Below are 19,585 nucleotides of genomic sequence, written 5' to 3' on the forward strand. Positions count from 1 at the left end.
CATGAATGGGTGTTGCACTTTGTCGAAAGCTTTCTCAGCATCTATTGATATTATCATATGGTTTTATATTTCTTTTGTTGATGTGTTGGATAACGTTGAATTGATTTTCGGATGTTAAACCATCCTTGTGTCCCTGGAATGAATCCTACTTGGTCGTGGTGAATTATCTTATGGATACATTGTGGATTCTGATGGCTAAAATTTTATTGAGGATTTTTGCATCAGTGTTCATTAGGGAGATTGGCCTGTAGTTTTCCTTTTTTGTGTGTCCTTGTTCGGTTTTGGTATTAGTGTAATGTTGGCTTCATAGAACTTGTTTGGTATTGTCCCTTCCTTCTCAATTTTTTGGAAAGAGTTGTGAAGGATAGGCACTAATTCGTCTCTGAATGTTTGGTAGAATTCATTTGTAAATCCATCAGGTCCTGGGCTTTTGTTTTTGGGGAGGTTTTGATTACCATTTCAATTTCGCTAATTGTAATTGGTCTGCTTAGGTGTTCTATTTCTTCTTATCTAGCTTTGGGTGATTGTAGAGTTGTAGGAATTTGTCCATCTCCTCTAGATTGTTGAACTTGTTTCCATATAAACTGTTCATAGTAGTTACTGATTATTCTTTTGATTTCTGCTGTGTCCGTTGTGATTTCTCCTCTTTCATTGATGATCCTGTTTATTTGTGCTTTCTCCCTTTTCCTTTGTGAGCCTGGCTAGGGGTTTGTCTATTTTATTGATTTTTTCAAAGAACCAGCTCTTGGTTTCATTGATCTTTTGGATTGTTTTTTAGTTTCAATTCATTTATTTCTGCTTTGGTTTTTATTATTTCTTTTCTTCTACTGGTTTTGGGGTTTTTTTGTTGTTTTTCTAGATCTTTGAGCTTCGAGATTAGGTTGTTTCTTTGAGTTTTTTCTTTTTCTTGATGTGAGCTTCTATTGCTATATATTTTCCTCTTATTACTGCTTTTGCTGCATCCCATACATTTAGGATATTCGTGTCCTCCTGTCATTCAATTCAAAGAATTTTTTAATTTCTTCTTTCATCTCCTCATTAGTCCAGTGGTCTTCCAGTAGTGTGGTTTTTAATCTCCATGAGGTAGGAAAGTTCCTTGCCTTCTTTTTATGGTTTATTTCTAGTTTGATGCCTTCATGGTCAGAAAAGATGGTTGATATGATTTCAATCTTGGTGTATCTGTTGATGTTTGTCTTGTGCCTCAGTATGTGATCGATCCTGGAGAATGATCCATGTGCGCTTGAGAAAAATGTGTACTCCGTTTTTTTGGGGTTAGTGTTCTATAGATGTCTGTTAAGCCCAATTGCTCTAGGTCCTTATTTAGAGCTTTGGTTTCTTTACTTATTTTTTGTCTTGTTGATCTATCCATTGTTGATAGTGGTGTGTTGAAGTCTCCCACTACGTATGTGTTTTCTCTGATGTCTGTTTTTCAGAGAGGACAACAGTTGTCTGATATATTTTGGTGCTCCTTCGTTTGGTGAGTATATGTTAATGAGTGTTATTTCTTCTTGAAGTATTGTCCCCTTGATCATAATGTAGTGACCATTGGGGTCTCTTTTTATCTTTTTGAGTTTGAAATCTGTTTTATCTGATATAAGTATAGCTGTTCCTGCTTTCTTTTTTGGTCCATTTGCTTGTAGGATTGTTTTCCATCCTTTAACTTTGAGCCTATTTTTATCTTTTATAGCTAAATGTGTTTCCTGGAGACAGCAAAAGGTTGGGTTTTGTTTCTTAATCCAGGCTGCAACTCTGTGTCTTTTTATTGAAGAGTTTAGTCCATTTACATTTAGAGTTAATATTGATATGCTAACATCTGTATTTGCCATTGTGTTTGTCTTTCCTTTGATTTTATTTATTCATTCTTTTAATAACTTTTTTTTTTTGGCCTTCTTTCATTGTTATTCGTCCCTCTGAGGTTCTGGCTTTAGGACTCCTTGTAGTATTTTTTGGAGTGGGGGTTTAGTTGCAATGAAATTCCGGAGTTTCTGTTTGTCTGGGAAGGTCCATATTCTTTCTTCAAAGAGGAAGGAGAGCTTTGCGGGATAGAGTATTCTTGGTTGGCATCTGTTTTCTTGGAGTCTGTTGACTATGTCCCTCCACTCTCTCCTTGCCCGTAGTGTTTCTTCGGAGAAGTCTGATGTCAGCCTGATTGGCTTTCCTTTGAATGTTATCTGTTTCTTCCCTCTTGCCAGCTTCATTATTTTTTCCTTGTCCTGGATTCTTGGGAGCTTTACTATTATGTGTCTTGCTGTATTTTTCCTTTTGTCGTGGAAGTTTGGTGTTCTTCTTGCTTCTTGTATATCAATTTTCAGCTCCTTCTTCACATTTGGGAAGTTCTCTTCAATTATCTCTTTGAATATTTTCTCTGTTCCTACTTCTCTCTCCTCTCCTTCTGGTATTCCTATAACTCTTATATTTCCTTTCCTCATGGAGTCAGATAGTTCCCGAAGTCTTTCTTCATTCTTTTTTCTTCTTACTTCTCTTTCCTTTCTATTTGGTTCTTTTTATTTCTGTGTCTTCAAGAGTACTTATCGTTCTTCCATTCATCAATCTGCTTTCATTGCTTTTCCCAGAATTCTTTAGTTCTTCCATTAATTCTTTGATCTCCTGCATTTCTTTTACTTCCCTCTTTAGGGACTCAATTTCCTTTTTCTGATCGTTGATTATTTTTCCCTTATCATTGTTTTCCTTTATGACTTCTGTCAGTTTTTTAATCACGGCAAATTTAAATTCTCTTTCTGGAAGGCTCAGAAGTTCTTCCAAGTTACAGTCGTTGCAATCTGGGGGCTGGTTTTCTTTTTGTGGTGTGCTTTTTCTCTGGAGAGTTGCTAGGTTGCGTGTGGTTCTTCTCCTCCCTACTGTCTGTTTTCTAATTTGCCGTATGCGTTGGGACACTGTGTTGTTGGACTGGCCGGCATCTTGGGTGGGTTTCTCTGCTCCCCTCTGGTTCCTCCAGGAGTCATCTGTCAGTTTCAAGCAGTCTTTACTGGAGAAAGGTCCCTGTTCTAAAATGCCGATGTGGGGACACACTCCCCTGTGCGCCTGGTCTGCCCCGGCGGTGGGTTCCTGCTCCCCCTCTGGGCTTGGACTGCAGGCCAGAGGGGGTCTGGCGTGGGCAAACTTCCCCCGCTCACCTCTGGCTCCTGAGGAAGCCTTCTGCAGGTAGTCTTTACTGAAGAAATGTCCTGTTCTATAATGGTGATGTGGGACACACTCCTGTGCGTCCGGTCTCAGGCACACTCTTCTGCGCGCCTGGTCTGCCCCGGCTGTGGGTGCTCGCTCTCCCTGTGGGCTCAGACTACTTGTTCGGAAGGGGCCCGGTGTGGGCTAACTCCCCAGCTGGCCACTAGCTCCTTCAGGAGCCTGTGTTGGCTTCAAGTCGGTAGGTGGCGCCAGAGATCTCTCCTAGAGCCCTTGGGAGCTGATTTTCCACCCCGTGGGACAGGGAGCAGAGCGGGGATGGTAGGGTACACCTCAACGGCTTTGGGGTGCTGTGTCTGCCTTGTGCCCCACCGTCGTGGGGAACCCACGCCCCTAATTTCGCACCCCGGGTCTCAGTTCCAAAGCCCTCAGTTCCAGGACGCGGGCTGTAGCCCTGATCAGTGGCGCGGGAATGGCGCCTTTTGAATCCCGCTCCCCTGCCTGGGCGCCTGGTTCCTGCTCACTCCGGGAGGGCCTCCACGCGTCTCCCCGCAAGCCTAGGTCGCAGGCGCGGGGACCTGGGCAGCTGTGATCCGATCCGGACCCGCGTTTGCTTTTCAACCGCACTGCTTTTCAGCGCGATCCGCGCCGCTTTCCCGCACAATCCCGATCCAAGTCTGCTTTTCCAGCGCGCCGCTTTCCGCGCAGGCTTACCGGGCGGCCGGGGCTGTGTGCTGGTGCTGGTCTCCTCCTGGGCGGGGCTCTCTTTAATGGCGCCTGGAGCTCACCTCCGCGGCGGATCCTGCGGGGTTCGCCTCAGCTCCCGTTCACGGGGTGTGGTGGCTGCAATAGTTCCTTTCCACGCACAGTCCCGCTTGCTGGGTCGTTTGTTCTTGTGGGCCGTTTTGGTTTGTTGTTTTCCTCCTCTCTGCCGGTCGGAGAGTGCCGCCTCTGTGGGCGGGGGAGGGGAGCAGGGTTCTGCGCTTCCCTCCCTTCTGGTCCTCTTTTATGGCCACTTTCTTCTTCGGGCAGTTCGCTGGAGTCACCCGTTTATCTTCCGTGTCCCGGTTCTCACTGGGACCTGCCGCTTTTCCTCCCTATTAACTTTTTTTAATGGGAGATCTTACTCGCAGCGTCTCCTCGCCGCCATGTTGCTCCGCCCCTCCTAATTATTATGGCTTTATAATAGAGTTTGGGGTCTTTTGTAATTCCATATGAATTTCAGTAGTGTTTGTTCCAGTTCTTTGATAAATGCCATTTATATTTTTATCGGTATTGCATTGAATCCCTATATTGCTTTGGGTAGGATGGCCATTTTGACAGTATTGGTTCTTTCAATCCATCAGCAGGGAATATTTTTCCATTTCTTTGTGTTTTCCTTTCTTTCTTTTAACAATGTCTTATAGTTTTCTTTGTATAGATCTTTTACCTCCTTTGTTAGTTTTACTCCAAGATAGTTAATTTTTTTTAGTGTTATTATAACTGGATTGCTTTCTTAATTCCCTCTTCTTTCTTTTAAAGATTTATTTTTATTTATTTATGAATACAAGAATTGGGGTATAGGCCAGAGGTGTGGGGGTGGGGGTGAGAGGATTCACCAGAGACAGAGTGAGGAGCAGAACAGGTGGATGTACTAAAGCAGGAAATATACTGCTGAGGGGAGCAGCAGGCGAAACAGGAGAGGTCTACTGCACCATATGGGTTATATCTCTGGCCAGGGATTGAACTGGTGCTGCAGTTACCTTGGTAGTGCTGAGACTTAACCCCTTGCACCATCAGGGAGGCCCAGTTTCCTCCTCTATCTCATTGTTTGTTCATAGGAAGGCAGCTGATTTTTTTTTGTGTAATGATTTTATACCCTGCCACTTTGCTAAACTGATTGTTTCAAATGGTTTTCCTGTGGAGTCTTGAGGGCTCTCTATGTATATTATCATGTTATCTGGAAATGATCATAGTTTTTTATTCTTCTTTCCCAATTTGAATTCCTTTTATGTCTTTCTCTTAATCTAATTGTTCTAAATAGCACTTTCAAACTATGATGAATAGTGGTGATGAGAGTGAACATCTTGTCTTGTATCAGATCTTAGTGGAAAAGCTTTCAGTTCTTCACCATAGAGAATATTATTAGCTGTGTTTTTTTTTTTTTAATGGTTTTCATTATATTAAGGTGTGTTCCGTTTATCCCAGGTTTTTTTGAGGGTTTTCATCATAAGCGGATGTTGAATTGTATCAAATCCTTTTTCAGCATTGATATGACGATATCATATCCTCAAGGTTTTTAATCTTTTTTTGTTGATGTGATGAATTACATTGATTGATTTTCAGATGTTGAATGACTGTTGTATTCCTGATATGAGTCCCACTTGGTCATGGTGTCTGATCCTTTTAATGCATTGTTGGATTCTGTTTGCTAGGATTTAATAAAGGACTTTTGCATGTGTGTTCATTAGGCAAAATGATCTGTAGTTTTCTTTTTTATATTGTTTTTGGTTTTGATATTAGAGAGTAATACTGGCCTCATAAAGTGTGTTTGGAAATGTTCCTTTTTCAGTTTTTTGGAAGTTTGAGCAGGATAGGTATTAGTTCATCTTTGAAGGTTTGGTAGAATTCACTTGTAAGTATGTGATCCTGGACTTTTGTTTATAAGGAATCAAAAGGCTGTGTGTACCAGGCACTATAGCTAAAAGAGCATTAGTGTTTTTCATTCTCAAGATTTATAGTGATGAAATATAGAGAACAAAGAGTTAATAAACATTATTTCAGGTGCTAAAGTGGTAATAAACACACAGACTTTTTTTTTAAAGATTTATTTATTTATACAAGCACTGCGTACAGTTAGAAGCGTGGGAGGGTGAGAGAATTCACCACAGCCAGAGCGGGGAACAGAACAGGCAGACTGACAAAATACACTGCTGAGGGGAGCAGCGGGTGCGGCAGGAGAGGTCTGCACGCCATGTGGGACCCTCGCCGGTGGCCAGGGATTGAACCTGCGCTGCAGAGGCTGCGGGCAGCTTCGCAGCCCAGCGCTCAACTACTGCGCCACCAGGCCCAAACACACAGACTTTTATAGGCATTTAGGAAGGGGAAAAAGCTGTGGACGCAAGTGGCTGGGAGAATGTTAGTATGAATATGGGTTGGATTTTGCATTGTCATATCAGAGGCTGGAAAAAGCACATGGTAGAAAACAGCATTCATGGTGGTGCACAGTACTTGGTCATACTTGAAGTTTATGTTTTCAGTAATATTCAAGATGCAGTAAAACTGATAAAGAATTATGATAAAGCCCTGATAATATACAGTATAAACAGGGTATGTTGTTTTAACCCTCCTGTGGTTATGAGTTGAGTCAAGAAATTAATTAAAAACTTTTATGTACGATGACTCTAAGTCAATATTTGCCGTAAAAGAACAATGTTAATGTAGGGCCTCCCCGGTGGTGCAGCAGTTGAGCGCTGGGTTGTGAGGCTGCCCGCAGCCTCTGCAGCGCCGGTTCGATCCCCGACTGCTCCCCGGCCACCGGGCGAGGGTCCCACATGGCGTGCAGACCTCTCCTGCCGCCCGCTGCTCCCCTCAGCAGTGTACTTCGGTCCTTCTGCCTGCTCTGCTCCCTGCTCTGGCTCTGGTGAATTCTCTCACCTTCCTGCGCTTCTGACTGTTCCCAGTGCTTGTATAAATAAATAAATAACATATTAAATAAATAAATAAATAATATGTATTAAAAAAAAAGAACAATGTTAATGTTGAATTGATAAGCTTACCAAGAATAAAGCTAATATCCAAATGCTGGGGAGAATGAATGCTCAGCTGTTAAAATAAACCAATAAGATTACTGTTCTGTATATCAGTTGCTCATCTTCAAGTGAGAATGGGTTATATAAAAATGTTGTTTTGCATAAAAACAGCTCTTAGAAAAAGCTATTTTTAAAAAAAAAAAACATTGTTTTGGCCATGTATTTAAAAATTTTATACGTGCTTGGTAGGCCCGGACTTCATCCTTTTTTTCTCTAAATAGAATGGGGGCACTCAGGATAAGTCACATCCTTTTATAGTACAAAAGCCTTATGAAAAACAGTGGACTCTTTGAATGTAGAACTGAATTACTGTAGAAGATAGCTGTGGCCTACAAGGAAAGAAGATTGATTGTGTAATGATACTTAGGAAAGACCCACCTGCCACCTGCCCTAAATGTGTGGTCTACCATCCTGTCTGCTCTTACTTAAAGGCACCAGAACAGTCTGAGTTTTTGGACATTTTTCCACATTAAGTTGGGAAGTTAGCAAAAGGATAACTATCTCCCTCATTTTCTCAGATTTACAGACTACTGAGGAAAAGGTGCTTTCAGAGCTGGAGATAGGAATAAAACTCCTGTGCCAGGGCTCATACTCTTTTGAGATAAATTTTTTTAAAAATTTTAAACAGACTTAATTTTTTAGACTACTTTTAATTTTACAGAGAAGTAGAGATGGTAGTATAGTTCCCATATATTTCATGCCCAGTTTCTTCTTTTATTAACAGTTTACATTAGCATGGTATGTTTCTTACCAGTAACCAATGCTGAGACAGTGTTATTAGCTAAGATCTATACTTTATTCAGATTTTTTTTAGTTTTTACCTAATGTAATTCTTCTGTTTCAGGACCCCACCAGGATACCACATTACATTTAGTTATAATGTCTCCTTAGTCTTGTCTCCTCTTGGCTGTGACAGTTTCTCAAATTTGCCTTGTTTTAATCACCTTGTCAGTTTTGAGGAAAACTGATCAGGTATTTGGGGATTTGTCTGGGGTTATGGATGTTTAGGAGAAAGATCAGAGAGATGAAGTGCCACACTCACTTTCTCATCATATTATTTCAAGAGTTCACATTATCAAGATGATTTATCATTGCTAATGTTTACTTTGATCACCTGGCTGAGAAGGTGTTTGTCAGATTTTCTCTGTGAAGTTAATATCTTTTATTTATTTTTATTTATTTATGCATAGAAGAACTGGGGTATAAGCCAGGGGTGTGGGGGTGAGAGAATTGAGCAGAGACAGAGTAGGGAACAGAACAGGCAGATCTACTGAAATACACTGCTGAGGGGAGCAGTGGGTGAGACAGGACAGGTCTACTGCGAGGTCTGGATCAAACTCATGCCACAGTGGTTGGCTACAGCTTGACAGCGCTGAGACTTTAACCCCTGCGCCACCAAGGAGGCCCCTTGTTTGTTTTTTTTTTCCCTCCTCTCTGTACTATGCTGTTTGGAAAGAAATCCCTATATGTAGTCCATACTTAGTACTAGAAAATTAAGCTTCATCTCCTTGATGGTGAATGATCTATACAGATTATTAGGAATTCTGCATAAGAGATTTGTCTTTTCTCCCCATTATTTAGTCAGTCATTTCATTATATTAGCATTGGCTCATGGATATTTATACTTTGAGTCATAATCCAATACTGTTTATTTTGTTGCATAGATTTTTCCAGCATTAGCCATTGGGAACTCTTGGTTGGCTTCTGTGTCCCTTTGACATGCCCCCATTCTCATGAAGTGGTTTTTCATATTCTCTCTCTCTCTCTCTCTCTCTCTCTCTCTCTGCGCCTCTCCCTCTCCCCACCGCCCCAGCAATATCTTACTTACTGGCACCTACAGGATATTCCAGGTTTATCCTCAGTTCTAGAGTCAAGCATTTGTTCACAAAGCTCCATTCTTTTTATTAGAGAACACTGTTGTCTATGCCTAGGTGTGCTTGTTGCTGCTGAGACAGGCTTGTATGATGAAGCATTATTACATCCAAAGTTACCATGTCAATAGCCATACCATTGAGACACATAGACTACACTAATAATTACAGTCCTGTCTTTAAAACTCTCTGTTGAACACATTTCAAGTGTCACTGACCTAGCAACTATGTTGATGGGTGAAACAAGCCCTCAGTGTCAGGGACACCCTAGGGAATGTCAGGACTAGGCAAACTGGAGAGTATGTGTCCTTCCAAAAGTAGCAACAATGCCTCAGCTTTAGTCTGTTGTTGCCTGCTGTCGCTAGCTCTTCTGACCTTTTTTTTTTTTCCCCAGAGAAAAGCTAGATATACATTTTTATGGAAAATTTCCCTATTTTAAAATTTGGTTCAACTTTTTCTCCCTCCAAACACTGGGACAAACCATCAACTTAGTAGGTTGGATTTGGCCCACAGAGCATTGATCTGTAACCTCTGATATAATTATTTTAGGAAGTGAGCTAAAATTCTGGCAGAGGTAAAACACTCTGGATCATAATAGCACTACCAAGTGTATTTGCTGAGCTCATGAAAGGCTGTAGAAAAAAACCACTAAGTGTCAAGGTCATTTTGTAGATGTGGAGAATTGCAGCATCAGAGCAGAGCTCTCTGGGAGCTTCTCTGATTGGGAAAGGGAATTCTGTTGGGAAAACTAGCAATTGCTTATTAAGGAACAGACCCACTGTACCTTGTGGTGCCAGCTCTTTTGAATGATGGGGGTAGTAAGCTACCCACTGGAGGAAGCCCAAGTAATTCCACTGCTGTGCATACCATCCCAGCCCCCTGGTCTCTATCCTGCTTTCAAAATTAGGAGTTTTCCCAAAGCTGACAGGCAATTAAGGCTCCACCCAGCAGAATCTCTTGGCTTGTGTGACTTCTGTGACGATCATAGCGTTTATGCCTTCAATATTTCTTCTTTCTTGATGTAAGGTTACCGCCTACACAGCTCCACAGTCCACAGCTGTGGCCATCTGTGATTTAGTGGGGTATTTCATGGGTGTCCTAGGAGTTTGATTATGTCCTAGCCCTGCTGGTACAGATCAGAAGCTGTTTGACTCCTCTGACCGGCTTTACGGTGTCAGATCATCACTCATCACTTTAATCCTATGTAAAAAAAAAAAAGCCCATTTTAATGTTAAGCATTACAAAGTCTGTATGTATTGAGCATAGTTTTTTTTTTTTTTAGTTTTCTCTCTTTTTTTTAATTTCATGTATTTTTTACATCATTTTTCATTTTTGCACAATGTATGCATTTCCATCTTGATTATAGTCCCCGTACAATTCCCACCCCCCTTGTTTTGATCCTACTCCCTCCTCCTCCCCATAGTGCATGTGTTTATAGTTGCTTGTTGCTTGTTGATTTTGATTTTTACTTTATTATAATTAATCTTTTTCCTGGTCCCTTATTTAGGTTTTCTACATTCCTGCTATGAGTGAGATCATCTGGTGTATTGAGCATAGTTGTTGCATACTTTGCTATATATGCACAAGAGTAGATTGTATGTTTTGATCCACATCATATCCACATCTGTAAGATATTGTATAAGAACGTTTTGTATCAGTTGCATTCTAGGGATTACATACAAAAATACAGTGTAGTATTTTGCTGTTCGAACTGAGTGTTTTTAAGGAGACAGGCACATCTTTTTGGCTGGAATATTTTGTATTTGTAAACTATCTGTTGGCTTAATCTCTCAGTGAGCAGACAGGAAATCCCTCTTTTAAAAGAAGTATTTTACACTTTATGATCATCAAGAAGTTAAGTTTGAGAGTGTTACATATTTTGAAATACTTAGGCTTATTCATGTCATTTAGTACCTATGTGAGTGAATATTTGTACTAGGCAGTGTAACTGCTATTAAGATTACATGAATAGGGGCCTCCCCGGTGGCGCAGCGGTTGAGCGCTGGGTTGCGAAGCTGCCCGAAGCTGCCCGCAGCCTCTGCAGCGCCAGTTCGATCCCTGGCTGCTCCCCGGCCACCGGAGGAGGGTCCCACATGGCGCGCAGACCTCTCCTGCCGCCCGCTGCTCCCCTCAGCAGTGTACTTCGGTCCTTCTGCTTGCTCTGCTCCCCGCTCTGGCTCTGGTGAATTCTCTCACCCTCCCGTGCTTCTGACTGTACCCAGTGCATGTATAAACAAAACAAACAAACAAACAAATAAATAAATAAATAAACATGCCTCTATAAAAAAATTAAAAAAAAAAGATTACATGAATAATCCTGTAAAGAGACTACATTTTTTATCAATTTAGATTCCTACTTGTGAAAGGTAGGTCTACTATCAATCATCTTTTCAGATGTTAACCATCTTTTTGGGTGTATAAGTTGTTGTCGTAAATCTTTTTTTAAAAAAAACATTTTTTTTTAAAGATTTATTTATTTATACAAGAACCGGGGACTGGGGTACAGGCCAGATTTGCGGGAGGGTGAGAGGATTCACCAGAGACAGAGTGGGGAACAGAACAGGCAGACTGACGACATATACTGGTGAGGGGAGCAGCACCAGGAGAGGTCCCCCGCGCCATGTGGGACGCTCGCCAGCGGGCTGGGATGGAACCAGTGCTGCAGAGGCTGTGGACAGCTTCACAGCGCTGCACTCAACCGCCTGCGCTACCAGGGGAGGCCCAAGATGTCATCAGTCTTTTATTTATTTATTTATTTGTTTATTCTTCATTCATTCATTCATTCATTCAAGCACTGGGTACAGTCAGAAGCATGGGAGGGGAGAGAATTCACCAGAGCCAGAGCGGGGAGCAGAGCAGGCAGAGTGATGAAGTACACTGCTGAGGGGAGCAGCGGGTGACAGGAGAGGTCTGTCGCGCCATATGGGACCCTCACCGGTGGCCAGGGATTGAACCGGCGCTGCAGAAGCTTCAGGCAGTTTCGTAGCCCAGCGCTCAACCGCTGTGCCACCAGGGGAGGCCCGATGTCATAAATCTTAAAGGTGTTTTTTATTAAGTTTTTCAAAGGCAAGTCTTTATAAATATAAGACAAGTTCTTTAACACAGCTTCTTGTATGTCCTAAAAAAGCTTACTTGTATTAGAATTCTCCCCTTTCAGCCCAGTATCTCCCAAATAATTGTAACCCCTCTCCCCATTTGGATGATAAACCGATGAGGGTTTCCTGTCTCTTTTTCCTAAGCAAAGAAGGGTGCTTATTTCTCTACTGGGAATTTTTTTAATATATACCAATGGCATAGTGGAAATAACACAGACTTGTAGAAGGCAGGCTTGGATTTGAATCACGATTCTGCCATATGCCCCTTCTCAGAGTTTTTTTTTTTTTTTTTTATAAAATGGAGATAGTCATTGCTCAGCAAAAGGCAACTGATTATATCAGTGATCAAATTAATGGGTGCTTTGGCTTGAGATTCTGAAAGCTGATAGAGCTATTGAAGAGTTAGTAGCTCTCAAGAACTCTGAAGTATACAGAGCCCAAGCTCTTGACTTCTGAAACCTTGTTTGTCTTGTTAACCCTTGACATCTTTCCTTCTTTCTCATAAAAAGGCAACTCTATTGTCTTCATATTTTAAAGACTTGTAATTAAGATGGAGAAAAAATTGTTCTTTGGAACCGCTAGGAGAGCTCTAATTAAGCTTTTGAGTGCTTCGGAGACTTTATTGGCTGTGATTAAATAGCCATCAAATGTTCCAAATGTGATAATGCCCCTCAAACATGAGGAATCATGTCCTGATAGGAAAGCTGTTATCATTTCTCTAAATACAAGCAATATGATTATCTGAGGTCATTCCTGTCATTTAATGAATTTCACTTTTTTTTTTTTTTGCATTTTCACCTAACATACATAGTCTGTGCCAGGTTCTGTGCCTAGGATACCCTCAAAAAGGATACGGAATAAAGAAATCTAAGAGATGTAGGTCTTAACCTGTCATTTGAATGAAAATCCTAGAACCTTAGAACTATGCTGTGCAGGAAGGTAACCTCTACTAACTACAGATGAGTATTGTAAAAGATGGCCAGTGTGAATTGAAATATGTGCAAGTATATGTGCAAGTATAAAATACACACTGATTTCATGGAATTAGGTTAGAAAGATATGTAAAACATCAATGATTTTTAATTGATTACATGTTAAATGTGTTTTCGTTATATTGTGTTAATAAATACATTACAAATAGATAAATATATAAAAGATACAGAAGTAAAAGATATTAAATATATAAAGTATATTCATGTTTTTATTTTTATTGGCCAGTGCTATCTTAGAGCACCAGTGACTTAGCATAGTTATTTATCTGGTTAGGAGGACTCCTTGTGTATCACCTTACTGTGTAAATGGCAGGTAACATCTATTTTGATCAAAAAGGTAGATAATTCAAGCTCTGTTTTAGGAAAAAGTGGAATTAACACTAAGGACTTCAAAATAATTTGCATTTTAAATTAGAGCTTAGATTGTTAATCTGGTTGATTATTTTAGCATTGAGAATTGAGGTATTTTTAAATGGTCAGACTAGGAAAACTCATTCAGATGATGGGGCGGGGTTACCAGATACCTCCTTACACAAGGAGCCAGCAATACCTACATGTACAGGATCAATATAACTTGGAGAAGCAGGTGGGGAGAGGGAAGGTAGAAAAGTGTGTCAGGGTAATGGATGGTTCTGGGCCGATGCCCTGAGAAGAGGCAGCATGTTTGATTGGGATACAGAGAGTTGAGGAGGCATGATCAGCCTGTGGTGTGGAGGAAGGGAAGACCAGAGACAGGAACAGCAGGCAGTTGCTTTGATAATGTTGTCAAGAACAATATTTAGATGTGTCTTGAGTAATAATAGTAACGGATATTCCCTGATTTATTAATTTGCCATTTATATTTTACTATAACCCTACTATACTATTTCCATTTCACAGATGACGCTTCAAAAGTATAAGGATTGAGACTAATAATTGGCAGATCCAGGGTTGATTTCACACTGATCAGCTGGTTGTGCAAGAGCGAAAGTCAAGGATCACACCCTGGTTTCTGGTTTTGTTAACTGAGTGGATAGTGGTAACAGACATGGAAAGAACATATAACATTTGGGAAGGATTGTGGTGAGGAGTTCCTTTTTGAACATATTCACTGATATCTTTGGACATATGCAGATGGTGCTGTGTAGTAGGCAGTACACAGCCTGTGTTCACTGTCTGTCTGGAGTCGGAGAGAACATTACACTTACGATACCAATTAGAGAATCGTCAGTCTTTGAATGTTATTGAAACCTTTGTAGTGGATGTGGTCACTGGCCAAAAGGATGTAAAATGAGAAAGTGAAGCAGGTTAGGGCAAAAACCAGGGAAATGTTAACATTATAGGAGAGGAGGGAAGAGACTAGGCTAGGGTGATGCCACAGAGGCAGATTAAAGAAGGGGCATTGTGAAAAGGAAGGGAGTGATTCGAAGTGTCAGGGGCTGCAGAGGTCAAGAAACTAGAAGATAGTATCTTCAAAACTTAGCAGCACAGAGATGATGGGGAGATGATTTCAGTGGAACTGTGATATGAATTGAATTAGAGCAGACTCAGGAATGAATTGCAGGGAGCTGAATAGTAAAGGGTCACTAGAAAGCCCATCTATATATATATATACTCGGGAAGTTATTTGTATCCTCCCACATTTAAAGTTTTCCTCATGTTCTTTAGACATCTTTTTTGTTGATGGATGGAAGTCACTAAAGCAGTTCTTAATAGCTCTTTTTACCTATGGTTAAGTGAGTCTTACACATAGGGGCTTTGTGAATACCTTGTAGAAACAGTGTACATAACTGACAGACGTGGCTTGGAAAGAAGAAAGAGAGCTAGATGTGCAGAAAAGTTAACATACTGCATGCGAAATATTCCTTGCCTACAGTGAAAGCCAAATTTGAGTGAGATTACATGGTATATATTATCTACTCAGTTGTAAATCATCAAAAGCAATTCAGTATTTTCCTTAAACAATGTTATTTTTTTAAAAGGATTTTTTTTATGCATACAAGAACTGAAGTGTAGGCCAGAGATGTGGGGGGGGGGGGCGGAGGGGGGTGAGAGGATTCACCAGAGACAGAGTGGGGAGCAGAACAGGCAGATCTACTGAAACACACTGCTGAGGGGAGAAGTGGGCGACACAGGAGAGGTCTGCTGCGCCATGTGGGTTAGCTCCCTGGCTGGGGATCCAACCCATGCCAGTGGTTGGTGATAGCTTGACAGTGCTGAGACTAACCACTGTGCCACCAGGGAGGCCCTTAGTTTTTATTATTAAAATACTCTGTGCAAAAGCAAACCAAACCAAACCCTTGAAATCTTGACACCAGAAGGGACAAGTGGGGGTGGGGGGCATGGGAGAAAAGAGGGGATCAGTGGATGATGGTGGAGGATAATTAGTGCTTTGGTGGTAGTTGTGGTGTGATAACATACATGTGCTGGGGCCTCCCTGGTGGCCTAGGGGTTAAGTCTCCATGCTATCACTGCTATAGCCTGAGTTGAAATCCCTCTCAGGGAGCTACCCACATGGCACAGCAGACTTCTCCTGTCTCGGCTGCTGCTCCTCTCAGCAGTGTATTTCGGTAGATCCACATGTTCTGCTCCCCACTCTGTCTCTGGTGAATCTTCTCACCCCCCCCCATCTCTGTCCTACACCTCAGTTATTCCACAGAAAAATAAATAAAATCTTTAAAAGTACATAGGTGAACCTATAGCCCTAAAACATAAATGTTTTATTGGGTTGTCAGAAAAGTCATGATGTATTATTTCTATTTTTTGATCAAAAATGTGTCATGGCTTTTCTGACAATAAATCGTTACCTCAATAAACATGATCTAAAAATTATTTAAAAACTTTAAAAACAACTTCATTAAGGTATTTTATATTAAAAATATTCTCTGTAGTTCTCTACATTGTCACAGAAATGGTCTGATTTAAAATTTCAGGAAAATTTCTCTGCAAGAAATAGATTTGGTATGTGGTTCCTACATGTATCTCATAATCATGGTTTCTATTATATCAGGATGCCGATGTGTACTTCTCATTCTTTTTTTTTTTTTAAAGATTGATTGATTTATACAAGCACTGGGGTACAGTCAGAAGCGCGGGAGGATGGGAGAATTCACCAGAGTCAGAGCAGGGAGCAGAGCAGGCAGAAGGATCAATGTACTTCTCATTCTTAACAAAGATTTGAACATCTAATAATTGAATACAGCAGAAATATGAGATCATGTAGTATATTTTTACCTTTTATTTTATTCTTTTTTAAAGATTTATTTATTTATACAAGCACTGGGTACAGTCAGAAGTGCGGGAGGGTGAGAGAATTCACCAGAGCCTGATCGGGGAGCAGAACAGGCAGAAGGACTGAGATACACTGCTGAGGGGAGCAGCAGGCGGCAGGAGAGGTCTGCGTGCCATGTGGGACCCTCTCCGGCAGCCGGGCATCGAAACCGGCGCTGCAGAGGCTGCAGGCAGCTTTGCAGCCCCGCGCTCAACCGCTGTGCCACCAGGGGAGGCCCTATTTTTACCTTTTAAAATAGGAAATATGAATTCAAAAAGTAGATTAGTTATTTGATCCTTGACGTTACCAATTGATTTATGATTTCATTATCAGTTTAGTACTTTGCCTTATTTAAGCGATGTTTACCTTGATTAGTGTCTGTGTGATTGATGCATCAGTTTCCTCTACTCAAACTTTATCACCAAAACCTGCCATTTTAGCCCCTGTGCCAGTGGCACCAGAACTAGGTAGAAGCCTTGGTAAACAGGTCTGGCTAATGATGGGCTGCCAGCCATCATTTTTGAAAAGAAAGGATCCTACTTTTCCATTTTTGTTTGCCCAGTTGTTTCATTTAGATTTTCCTTTAATTGGACTTCAAGTTCCAAACTTTTGGCTTCATATTAAAGGCAAACAGGACAGGGATGCTTTGTGGTTTATTGTCAAGTACTTGTTTCCTTATTTTGTTGATTTAGAGGAATGATGTGATGTCCCTTGTGAAAATATGAGTGGTTATATATATGTGAGATTTCTTAAGGCCATAAAGATATGGTTGTCAAATATTAATACAATATATTTTTAATTTAGCTGGTCCTTTATTTATTTTTAATTATTTATTTGTTTATATAAGCATTGGGTACAGTCAGAAGCACAGGAGGGTGAGAGAATTCACCAGAGCCAGAGCGGGGAACAGAACAGGCAGACTGACGAAGAAATAGACTGCTGAGGGGAGCAGTGGGCGTGGCAGGAGAGGTCTGCGCGCCATGTGGGACCCTCGTCGGTGGCCAGGGATCGAACCAGCGCTGCAGAGGCTGCGGGCAGCTTCCCAGCCCAGCGCTCAACCGCTGCTCCACCAGTGGGGGGGGGGGTCCCTTTATTTTTTTAAGCATTAAAAATGGAACTAAAGTGTTGGATTTTGTTGTTTTTTTAAACCCAGTGATTGATTGTTTAATATCAGAAAATTCTTTAGGTTGAATTTGTCAATTTCCTAATCTTGGAATAAGGTATACCATAGATCTCTCTATCTTAATATAGTGATGATTTCTGTTTGAATAATGTGAAAAATGTAATTAAATTTAACTGTATTTTAATTTCTTTTAATAGAAAATGACTTTGGTGTTTGGAGATCGTTACTATTGGAAAGCTGGTTAGCATCTATTTCCTAAAAGAAACTTGACCACCATTTGCTCTGGCATGGCGCAAAGCAGTCCACAGCTTGATATTCAGGTTCTCCATGACCTCCGACAACGTTTCCCTGAGATTCCAGAGGGAGTCGTATCTCACTGCATGTTACAGGTAGATTACCTTGCAATAAGTGATATTAAGTTAGTTTTCTTTATTAGAGCTGGCTTTGTGTTGTAGTGAGTATAACTCATTTAAGTTTGTGACAAGGGGGACAATTAAAGCAGGATTTTTCAGCCTAGGTGCTGTTGACATTTTGGACTGGATTATATTTGTTTGTGGGAGGTGGTTCGGGGGTCTGTCTCGTGCATTGTATAATGTTTAGCAGACCCCCAGCCCCCTCCTAGATGTCAATAACACTTCCTCAGTTGTGACAACCCAAAATATTTCCAGACATTACTAAATGAACCATAGCAGGCAAAGTCAACCCCCATTGAGAATCACTGATTTAGAGAAAAAAGTAAAAGGCACATAGCAGAAAGTAAAAATAGATTCTCCTCATATTTCACTTCTTGAATTTTTCAGGGTGTGTCATCAGTCCCCAAACCCTTGGAATTGAATTTTGAATCACAAATTTATCGTTTTCACTTCTTTATATAGTTTAAAGAAGTCTATATTTATATTGAGTCTATATTTATAACTCCCTTTCTTACTGTTTGTCTAGTTGGTAAATGCTTATTAATATCTAATTTTAAGTATATGGCCACCTCAGTTAAATCACATACCTTTTGTCCTGTCTATTGAAATAAGTCATCTCTGGAATAGAATGTGTCTTCCCACTCAAGAGGCAACAGAGAAGCAGGCCTTATGCTCTCCCTGTGATTGAGTTATAGCATTTCTCGATTTGGTTGACTTTTGGAAGCAATACTTTAATCCTGCCCAGTGGACTTCCTCACACAATCAGCTCAAACTCTGCCTACTCTGTAATATGCAATCTACCTGACTGCAGTGTTAGTGGCTCAGGCTGTTCCTAAACCTATATAGAGTTGAGGTTAATTGCAAATAGAGAAGGAACAATGGTAGCAACAAACATGTTTCCTTTGTTTGCAAGCTCTTCTCCAGGTCTAGAGTTACAACTTACTTGCCTTTGTTTTTTCTAACACAGATTCCTACCTGAATCTAGTCTCTTCCTTTAGTTCCATTTTGGTCTCAGGTAGATCAGTTATTAACCACTGGAGTGAAACCAGTAAGATTTCTGCCACTTCCTCGCAATAACTTTTCTCACCTATCCAAACTAACTCTACCTTTGTTATTTACTTACTTATGTATTTATGATTTTTAAAAATTTTTATTTATGCGTACAAGAACTGGGGTATAGGCCAGAGGTGCGGGGAGGGTGAGAGGATTCACCAGAGACAGAGTGGGGAGCAGAACAGGCAGATCTACTGAAACACACTGCTGAGGGGGGCAGCGGGTGAAGAGGTCTGCTGTGCCATGTGGGTTAGCTCCCTGGCCAGGGATCCAACTCATGCTGCAAATAGCTTCATAATGCTGAGGCCTAATTCCTTGTGCCACTGGGGAGGCCTTGTGTATTGGGGGGTTTTTGGGTAATAATTTGGGTGTTATTTAGCCTTTTATTACTACCTCTGTGTTTTTTTTTTTTCCATGATTTAGTGTCTTCCTCACACTAAATTGAAGGAATGAAGTTTCAGGTCAATTCAGTGAACATGTGTTGATTGCTTTCATGTCCTAAGTCTTTTTACATGTTTGTTCCTTTGGGATTCATAGAGTATATTTGGTATGTAGATTTACCATCTACCGGTTCTGGAAAGTTTCTTTATTTGCATCATTAAAATATATGAGACTCAGTGGTTTACATTTAATATGCAAGTCTGAAAGCCTCTCTGAGTTATCTCTTAATTTAGAGTCATTTTTTAGGAGCATGATGCTTTTTTACCTGAGATCTTTCAGGAGTCGTCATATATCATCTTAAAAATTCTATGTTCTTCTGACTTTTGTTGTTCAACTAAACAATTTTTGTTTCTTTAACTCTTCGTATTTACTGTTTGACAATTCTGTTTTATTGGGGTGACATTGGATTACAGCA

At 40.7% G+C, this 19,585-nt stretch overlaps 1 protein-coding gene across 1 annotated transcript in view; it reads left to right on the forward strand.

Annotated features, from left to right (window-relative positions):
- TAB3 (TGF-beta activated kinase 1 (MAP3K7) binding protein 3) overlaps positions 1-19,585 on the forward strand; it is a 48,359-nt gene that overhangs the window by 3,610 nt on the left and 25,164 nt on the right. Inside the window, exon 2 of the mRNA XM_037512562.2 lies at positions 17,461-17,652. Within this exon, the coding sequence (XP_037368459.1) occupies positions 17,551-17,652 (102 nt within the window). The 5' untranslated portion in view covers positions 17,461-17,550. The remainder of the gene's footprint in view (positions 1-17,460; positions 17,653-19,585) is intronic.

This window comes from Talpa occidentalis, unplaced genomic scaffold (genome assembly GCF_014898055.3).
Source record: "Talpa occidentalis isolate TD23 unplaced genomic scaffold, MPIMG_talOcc4v2.1 talOcc4.15, whole genome shotgun sequence".
NCBI lineage: Eukaryota > Metazoa > Chordata > Mammalia > Eulipotyphla > Talpidae > Talpa > Talpa occidentalis.